This window comes from Nematolebias whitei, chromosome 5 (genome assembly GCF_014905685.2).
Source record: "Nematolebias whitei isolate Nwh7 chromosome 5, NemWhi1, whole genome shotgun sequence".
Taxonomy (NCBI): Eukaryota; Metazoa; Chordata; class Actinopteri; order Cyprinodontiformes; family Rivulidae; genus Nematolebias; species Nematolebias whitei.
The window spans coordinates 15,599,618-15,609,554 of NC_056502.1; the positions used below are offsets into that span (position 1 = coordinate 15,599,618).

The following is a 9,937-nucleotide window of genomic DNA, read 5'->3' on the forward strand; positions in this document are numbered from 1 at the left end:
GGGGGGGGGGACCTTTACGATAGAGGTGCACTGATTGCAGTTTTCTGGCCGATCACCAATTTCTAAAACGTCTGACCTGCCGATTCTGATTTTGTTTTATAAACGACACTGTCAGGTGTTATAAAGTCACAATGCACCTTCAATTTTCCAATATTGTTTTATTGAAAAACATACCCTTGAACAATACCCTAGAAACAATACAAACTTGTTTTAACTGGCCTTGAGGTAGTGCTCTGAAATATAAATGAAGTTCAGACAATTGTTGTTAAAACTCAAAAAAAAATCAGTAAAATCGGTTTCTCGGGCAAGTATCGTCCGATTTCCCAAAATTAAGGAAATTGTGGCCGATAAATCAGTGCACCCCTACTTTACGGTGTTAGAATGCATCAATTTTAGACTCTAAAGAGGTCAGACCCATAAAAAAACATGTTTTTGATACAGATATAAAAGACATTTTGGTGGAAAAGTTACACTTTAATATGTTATGTATGTGGAGCCATAGACACAAAACGTTTAGTATAATGTTCCTGAATCTTATTACCATATTTTTCTGACTATAAGTTGCACTTAAAATCCTTTATTCATTTCAAAAATCGACAGTGAGCCTTATAATCAGGTGCACCTTATGTATTAATTCTGGTTGCGTTTAATGACCTTGAAGCGATTTTATGTGATTGTTGTGAACAAGTTGATTAAAATAAACCAACCAGATATTCTCTAATGCTCCGGGGAATTGTTTGCTTTGACGTGAACACAGTTTAGTTGTTGGTCTAAAAGTGCAGAATCATCTTCTAAAAGTTGTATCAGCAGCACGTAAGCTGAGCAGATTTTTTATTAACCCTCTATTATTGCACGGAGCATCGAGTGCTGCAAGGTTTCAACACAAACTCCGAGCAAACAGCGTGTTTGAAGTCGAGTCAGCAGTTAACGTTGAAAACCCTCTCGACAGCTTGTTATGGAGCCTCGAACCTGCAGTTTATGATCTCTGCCTGGATGTTAAGTGTGCGTGTTATCACGCAGCTGCAAAAACACGTGTTATAGTGAATAAAACTGTCAGCACGTCGTTATAAATGAGCCTACGGTGCAGTAGAAACATCCTTATTTCTTTACATTTTGCTTCCAAAGATCCAGGTTTTATCATTTGATTAAAATTAGTCTCAAACAATGTTTGTTCAGACATACTTTCAAAGTATTTCTTTGAACTCTGACTGCTTTTTCCCACATTTTCTGCTCAGATCCTGATTATTTTCAGAAAAATGTTGTTAGTTTGTAAAACCATCTAATCTGTGAATTACTCAGGCTTTAAAAGACCGAGATGAAAAAGAATGAGCCAATGTTGCATTAAAAAAAAAAAAAAAAAATCTGTCCTAAAACAAGATATTTAGACTCTTTGTTACAAGCAGCCTGACAGAAAACACAATTTGCTCCTTTTGTATTTTGTTACATCTTTATGAAATACCAAAAACAACCCAGTTTGACACAATAAACTGTATTCAAGCACAAGAAAAGTGGTTTCCAATGAGCTCCTAGCTGATATGTCTAATAGTAGCTGAACCTTTGAAGGATGGTGCATCTCTCAGGTTTTTATTCAGAGTTTAACAAACAAACAAACAAAATCCTCTAAAGATGATCAAGTATTGGAAATGAGTACAAAGCCAAGGTTTAAAGTGGAGCATAAAGAGTTAAAAGGTTTTGCACGGCGTGTGTGTAGAAATGAGTTTGTTTGACCTTTTATGACCGTGTACATGTGGCAGATGAACGGCGTGTAACACTCACTGTCATCGTTGCTTCAGTCGGATGATCTCTGCTCAGTTTGTCTCGGCTCTTCTCATCCTCTGCTCAGTTCAGATCTGGAGACACGCCGTTCGTCTGTGGGTCCGATCACGCATACAGCAGCTTTATAGAAGACCCTCATCAATGTTACTGGGAACTGAGATATTGGCTGTGTGCGTCTCCCCAGGAGACACACAACAAACCCTCTCCCCCTCGCTTTTCCCACTCCTGAGCCAACACTCGCTCTCTCCTCCCTAAACATGCGTGAACGAGCTACATGGTATTTCAAACCTCTCCCCTCACTGCCACAGTGTGCCCCCCCCCCCTTACAATATACAGCACCGTGAATATGCCACCGTTTCAGCCTGGGGACGTTCTCTTCTTCAGTCCTTCCTCTCAGTTCTCACTCACTCCCACCCTTCTTTACGTCTCTTAATTAACAGGTATGCTGGAATGATGGGAGCAGGCCAACGAGTTTTATCCGTAATCCCTGAATCATTACTGGGATTACTAGATTAAATATAAAAACCTCTTCATTGTTCAACCTTGTTGGTCTTTTTCCTCCACGTCAGAGCGTCCTAACGTCAGAGTCACACCAAGCATCGAGATGTTCTTCGGATATTTTAGGAATAAACTTTGCAGCCTTTAATTCCTATGGATGGCATTAATCTGGCTTCCAGTTCTAATGTTAAAAATGTTGGTGCCATTTTTTTTATTTTTTTTTATTAGGACGTCTTTTAACCCCCACATTAAAAAAACGTTACCAGAACTGCTTTCCTCCACCTGCGTAATATCACTAAGATTAGAAACATCTTGTCCAAAAATGATGGAGAAAAACTGGTTCATGCATTTGTCACATCTAGACTGGACTATTGCAATGGTTTGTTAACTGGGTGTCCAAATACTTCTTTAAAAAAATCTTCAGTTAATCCAAAATGCTGCTGCCAGAGTCTTAAATGGAGTTAGTGGGAGAGATCATATCTCTCCAGTTTTAGCTTCTCTCCATTGGCTCCCTGTCAAATTCAGAATTGAATTCAAAATCTTACTTCTAACCTACAAAGCTCTCAACAACCTAGCTCCATCTTATATTGGAGATCTTATCATTACATACAAAGCACTTCCCTCTCAGACTGCAGGTTTACTTGCGGTTCCTAGAGTTTCCAAGCATAGAACAGGAGGAAGATCTTTCAGTGATCAGGCTCCTCTCTTGTGGAACCAGCTTCCAGTTTCTGTCCGTGAGGCTGACACATTGTCCAGTTTTAAGATTAGGCTTCTTTACGTTTTGATAAATCCTAGCTTGGGTTTCCTGAGCTATCCCTTAGTTATGCTGCTATAGGCTTAGACTGCTGGAGGACAAATTGACCACATTTCCTCACTCTGCTCTGCTGCTGTCTTTACGTGCTCTACTCTGTTTGTATTTGTAATTATTGATTTTCTTTTGTTTGTCTTCTAATATAAAGTACACGTTGACCTGTCATTCTGTGCTCGTTTGTTCCTCCTTCCTGTCCCTCTCAAATCCCAGCTGGTCGAAGCAGATGGCCGCTCGTCCTGAGCCTGGTTCTGCTGGAGGTTTCTTCCTGTTAAAAGGGAGTTTTTTCTTTCCACTGTTGCCTTTGTGCTTGCTCAGGATGAAAGACTGTGACAAAGTGAAGATGCAACACAATCTGCTGGCTTCCTCTGATCAATAACTTTTACAAATAGTTTTTTTTTTATATATGTGAATGTTTCCATTCAGTGACCTGTGACGACTTCTGTTGTGACTTGGTGCTTTATAAATAAACTGAACAGAATTGAATTGACCCCGTGACCCAAAATGGAACAAGCGGGTAAAGATAATGGATGGATGGATGGATGGATGGATGGATGGATGGATGGATGGATGGATGGATGGATGGATGGATGGATGGATGGATGGAATTGAACTGAAATCAGTTTGGTTTTAAAAATTGCTCATAGCAGATTTTTACCGTCTGTGAAGAGACAAAAAACTACTGTGATGGTTTTTAAATATTTTAAATGTTTTCTTTTAACGACGTTAAATTTTAACAACACTTACACCTGTTACAGTTGAAAAACAGAGTTTCTAGCATTGTCCCACTGATGCACCTTTATCCTTTAAGGAATGATTACCACTCTCTTTCGTTCATACCAGGGTTTTAGTTCAAGATGGCTGCCACAGCCACATCTTCTGACACCTTGGAGTTTGTGTAGAGGATGACTCTCAGCTACTACTACAAAAACTACATCTCTTTGTCTGTAAACTTCTTTGAGTTATTACAGCCTTTTTTTTTTATTGTGTTGGCAAAGGAAATTAGCTGTGGTGGCCATCTTGAATTAGGTTGACTCCAAATGTCAGTCATTTTTAAATATACATAATTAAAATCTGTCCAATGGTTTCTGAGATATTTTGCTAATGTGACGTGTTGATTTTAAAAGATGCTCAAGTCTTAAGTAAAGATCTTGCACAACAGGTACTTGAAGTATGTGTGAGGAATGACTCTCAGCTACTACCACACCAAATATAAGCTCAACAGTCATCAAATTGATTGAGTCAGAGCCACTTTTACAATGGTTCATTTTGATTAGCTGTGGTGGCCATCTTCAATTTGTGGGACTCCAAAAGTTAAGTACTTGTAGAAGTACGTCTACTAATTACTTTCTAAAAGTTTCAATACAATCCGTCCACTGGTTCGTGCGATATTTTGCTAACAGACAAACAGAGTTGGTACCAATGGTCAAAACAAAAGTTTCAGGCAAATATCTTGTGCAGTGTAAATGTTTTAGCGTGTGTGGTTGGGATGACTTTCAGCTACGACTAGGTGAAACTTTAGCTCTGAATCTGAAAAAATTGACTGGGTTACAGCTATGTATGTGTTTTTAAAGATCACTTGGTTGTGCAACCATCTTTTATTGGTTTGACTCCAAACTATGAACATTTGTAGATGTATATTCAGAGATTATTTTCAATGAACTTTATTAAAATCCATTCAGTGGTTCATGAGATATTTTGCTAACAGACAGAGTTGACTGTAATAGTTTAGGACAAATCTGTAAAAACAGATCTCCTTCAGTCAGTTAGTGCTCAAAGGATGTGCTGGTGATGACCTTCGGCTACTACCACACTAAATAAGAGTGTAACGTTTGTCAAACTGGCTGAGTTATAGCCTTTTTTTATTGTGCTGGTAAGTTTGCTTATTTATGGTGACCATTTTAAATGGTGTTGAGATTTGTAGAGTCAGTGAGGTGAAGTTTCTGGGTGTCATCATTGATGAAAAGCTGACATGGAAACCTCACATAAATAATTTAAGAACAAAAACAGCTAAATCTACTGCAGTACAGTACAAAGTAAGAGAGTTACTCAATGATAAAGCACTGTTTATGTTGTATAATGCAATAATTGTCTCACACTTAATTTACTGTATTGAAGTCTGGGGGAAAGCATGTAAAACAATTACAAATACTATTTTTATTTTACATAAAAGAGAATTATCACTAGAAACGATTATAGCCATCCATCAAATACATTGTTTTATCAACTGAAGATATTAAAATTATATGACTTGGTTGATTATAATATTTTACTGTTTATGTATAAGGCTCACAAAAACATACTGCCTTCAAATATCCAAGTAAATTGTGTTAAAAGGGAGAGTGGTTATTGTCTCAAGGGGATAGAGATGTTTGTGAAGCGTTGGTTTCGTACCAGTTTGAAGGAGCGGCCCATTATAATTCAGGGAACAGGATTGTTTGTGGAATGGTCTGAAGGATGATGTTAAAACTGCCAGATCTATGTGCATATTTAAGAAAATGTTAAAAGTTAGTTTTCTGAAGGAATATGGAAACGTATAATGTGTATTTATACAAATTGTTTGAGCTGATGTTGTTTTTATTTGGCTTTGGTTTTTTTGTAAATTACTTTTGCTTGAATATATTCTGGGAAAAAGGGGCAGATATAAGATTTATTCTTCTTCTGCTGCCTTTCATTTTATTTTTTGATTGCATATATATATATATATATATATATATTGTTTTCTATTGTATATAGTCATTTTGTTTTTAATGAAACGAATACATTTCTAAATAAAAATAAATAAAATAATGGAGCTGACGCCAAAAGTTAATTAGCTGTAGATGTATAATCAATGATAACTTTCTTTAGGATCCACACATGAGATATTTTGCTAAAGCTGCAGAAACAAACTCACTGATGAGTTAAATGTTTATCTGTTCTCAGGTTTTCATCCATTTTTCCAGAAACTTCTCTCACCTTCCACGTTCATTCCTCATTAACCTTGTCCACGCTAATCTCCCTTAATGTGCGTTTCATTAGCTATCATCACAAGCCGTCGAGCTAACAGCTGAAGCTGTAAACCCAGCTTCATCCTGGCCTCTGAATCCTGGTTGACACCAGCTGGAGCTCAGGCCTCTGCTGCAGCTACCATAGTTTTCACACCCTCCTCCTCTTTCCGTCCTCTTCAGAGTTCACGTAGTGCGTGCGTGCATTCTGCAGGGTGTGACTGCAACTGTCTTGACGGCTGTGTATTATGCAACACAAACACTGGCTGCCATCACAACAGGCTGTCTTTGCTCGGGTTTCCACAGCAGCTCCGGTACATACATTCACGCTCCCGCTCACACCGGTGGGGTGTCTTTCAGCCCCTGTTGTGACGACCAGCGTCTCTGCTCCAAAACTGGCCCGCAGCTCGCCCCCAGAGAGCTGCGGCCATTTGTGAATCTCGACTCAGAGACGCTCACGTGTACGGAATATATAAAAACCCACTGAGCGTTGAGCCAAAGAGGGGCTTATAGATATACGCTGCACAAGACGAGCTACACAGATTGTTTCACTTGTGTGAAACAATATGTTGTGCGTGCTCTTTTGTTTCTATTTAAAAAGGAGACCGTTTTCACTCACATAATGCGATGTGAATTTTTCCAACGTGTAGATTTCAACGAAAGGCATCAGATGGGCATCTCCCAGAAAATTGTCAAACATGTGGACAAAACGTGAAAGCTGTTGCAGAGTTTCAGGAACAAAGTCTATGCTCAATAATCCAGGTATAAAAGTCAACATTTTTCATTCAGGTCATCTGGACAGTTTCTTGTTTTGTGCTGAAACGTTTCGCCTTCGATCCAGAAGGCTTCATCAGTCGAGGAAACACACAACAAAACTGATTCTTCCCCCAACAGCTTACTCCAAAGTGGAACAAACCAGTTCTGCTGGTGATAAGATGGTCTCTTTGTCACGCCCCCTCCTCCATTGCCGGCCCTCTTCCTTGTTGACAGTCGTGTCAAACTGGTTGAAAACAACAAAGTCCATGCTCCATAATCCAGGTATACAATCCAACATTTTTCAGTCAGGTCATCTGGACAGTTTCTGTTTTTGTGCTGAGTTTCAGGAGTTTTACTACGCTGTCAGTTGGAAATATGGGAGTTGGGGAGTCACGTTCTAATTTAGACATACTTTGGTTTTTCACTTTACAGCAGATATTACTGAGCACAGAGCAATTTATTAAAGCTTGTCTATTAAATGGTAAATGTGCTTTACAACACACTCTGTGTCCTCGTTTACCCATTCATACCGTACTTTACTACATCTGTATGAAGCTAATGTGAATACTGTATTTTTCAGACTATAAGACGCACTTAAAATCCTTTAATTTTCTCAAAAAATCGATAGTGAGCCTTATAATCCGGTGCGCCTCATGCATTAATTCTGGTTGTGCTTACTGACCTCGAACTGATTTTATGTGGTACACAGCGCTCAAAAATCTGTCAAAATGAACTTGTTTCACTTAATGCGCCTTATAATCCAGTGTGCCTTATAGATCACATTCATACCTCACAGGCAATGAGGGGTTCAGTGTCTCGCCCCGGGACTCTTCACTCTCGTTGGAGGACGACTGTTCTAGCCACTGAGCCACAGCTGAAACTAGCATTCGTTGGTAGCCCGGTGGTCCGTGCCACGATCTTGTAATCCTGAGGCTGAAGGTTTGCACTCAGGCTCACTGGGCCACAAGGGTCACTGTGGTGACCCCTGCCGAAGGGATCAGCCAAACAAACAATTCTTTGGAAAAAATGCATATCACATGCAACAAAGATTTGACAGTATCTGTTAGTGCACAAGAGTGTAAGTTGAGCATGACTCTCAGCTACTACCATACCAAGCTTTAGCTCAATATGTGTAAAACTGATTAGTTATACCTATTATGTGCTTGCTAATGTCAGTATGCTGTGGTGACCATCTTGAATCAGGTGGATTCCGAAAGTTAATGAAATGTAGATGTAAGTTCAGTGATTACGTTCTGAGATTTAAATTAAAATCCATCTAGCAGTTTACGCAGTATTTTGCCAACAAACAGATGGGGTAAGGGGGTGGTCGGTGTTTCCCCCCTGGCTTCCTGGTGTTGCTGGTGCCTTGAGTATTAAAGCTCTTTAATTGTTAAAACTTTGTTTAAACTTTCTGATTTCAGATGTAGATGTTTAATGTTGTGCTAAAATTAGCAAATCCTTATAATCAACTGATAAACCTTGGGCATTTAGTATAATTTCAGTATATAGTATTATTGTATGGTTATTTTTTGTAAAACTGAATTCAAATCACAACCATTGTTTCCCAGTGATGATGGTGTGGTTAGTGTCAAAAGGACATGAGACCATCTATAAACATGATCTTACGTAACCAGATGTTTAATAAAGTTAACAGTCGTCTTTGAATTAACCAGTGATCAAAACTATGAATGTACACTTTTAAAGTTTATATGGAGGAGGAGCACATTCTCTGCTTGACTAATTGTTAAATACTTTAAGACAAACTTGTTATTAGCTTGCATACAAATGTTAAATCACACATAGTGAACTTTAGTAACAGTGACTTCATTTCCACAAGTGGTGCAGTCAGAATGAGAATTAATTGTTGCAAGTTTTACAGTGACAAAGCAGGAAAACTAAAGTTGTCAGCGTGACATATTTGTTATACATGACAACATTTTTGGCTTACTTTCACGAGATTGGTGTTTTCAAAGTTGAGCAAACGTTTAGTTCCAGTTTGCTCGAGGCATAAATGTTTTCTGCAGCTGTCTCGTCTCACAGAAGAGCTGAAGATAAAAGGATAAAGAGTTGCAGAACAAAAGTGGGAACTTGTAACACACGTGCATGCCATCTGTTCATGGTGCTCTGATCTACAACATGGATTAATAATGTTACATTCGACAGGCTACAGAAAATCTGTTTGCTGTGTGTTCATCAGAAGGGCGAGGAATACGGGCGCCCCCTGGTGGATACTTGGTGTTACTGCATGTCAGGAAAGAGGAAACAACTCAGGTCTGTCTGTCTGTCTGTCTGTCTGTCTGTCTGTCTGTCTGTCCGTCCGTCCGTCCGTCCGTCCGTCCGTCCGTCCGTCTGTCTGTCTGTCTGTCTGTCTGTCTGTCTGTCTGTCTGTCTGTCTGTCTGTCCGTCCGTCCGTCCGTCCGTCTGTCTGTCTGTCTGTCTGTCTGTCTGTCCGTCTGTCTGTCCGTCTGTCAGTCTGTCTGAGCACGTAAAAGTATTTTAAGGCCACAAATCACATCAAAACCTAATATTAAATAAACTACAAAAGTTATCTACATCATATCCAGTTCACAGCATTATTAAAGAATAAAACAAAACATTTTTTACTCAAAATATTTTATGAATTTCTTCTTAAAAACAGCAAACATGACACTTTAAAAACTGTCCGCATTTTTCTTTGTTTATTATCTCATTAATGTAGGATGGATGATTTTTAAGGATGCCTATTTCTGCCACTTTTATAAAAAATAGTTCATACTTAGACGACGCAGTCATAATTTTTACATAGTATTGCACATGTTATAAAATTATGACAGCGTGTTAAGGCCTAATTTTGAGCATATATTACATAGTTGTGACTTAACAGCTCATATTTATGCAATACTATGTTAAACATATGACCTGACAGCTCGTCTTTATGAGATATTTTCTCGAAATTATGCCTCAGTACCCAATTATTATGAGCTGCTGTCAAAATGATAAGATATGTTATTTTATGTTGTTTATTTGTCATGCAGGTTAACACGGGGTCAACAGTGCAATGAAATGTTCAGGAGGAGAAGAACCGATTCGACTCGCTAAACACAAGCAAACAAAACAAACAAGAATTACTAAA

At 38.7% G+C, this 9,937-nt stretch overlaps 1 protein-coding gene across 1 annotated transcript in view; it reads right to left on the minus strand.

Annotated features, from left to right (window-relative positions):
- sbk3 (SH3 domain binding kinase family, member 3) overlaps nucleotides 1–1,782 on the minus strand; it is a 9,257-nt gene extending 7,475 nt beyond the window's left edge. The window contains exon 1 of the mRNA XM_037676616.1: nucleotides 1,777–1,782. Coding sequence (XP_037532544.1) covers nucleotides 1,777–1,782 — 6 coding nt within the window. The remainder of the gene's footprint in view (nucleotides 1–1,776) is intronic.
- Nucleotides 1,783–9,937: the final 8,155 nt, after the last annotated feature.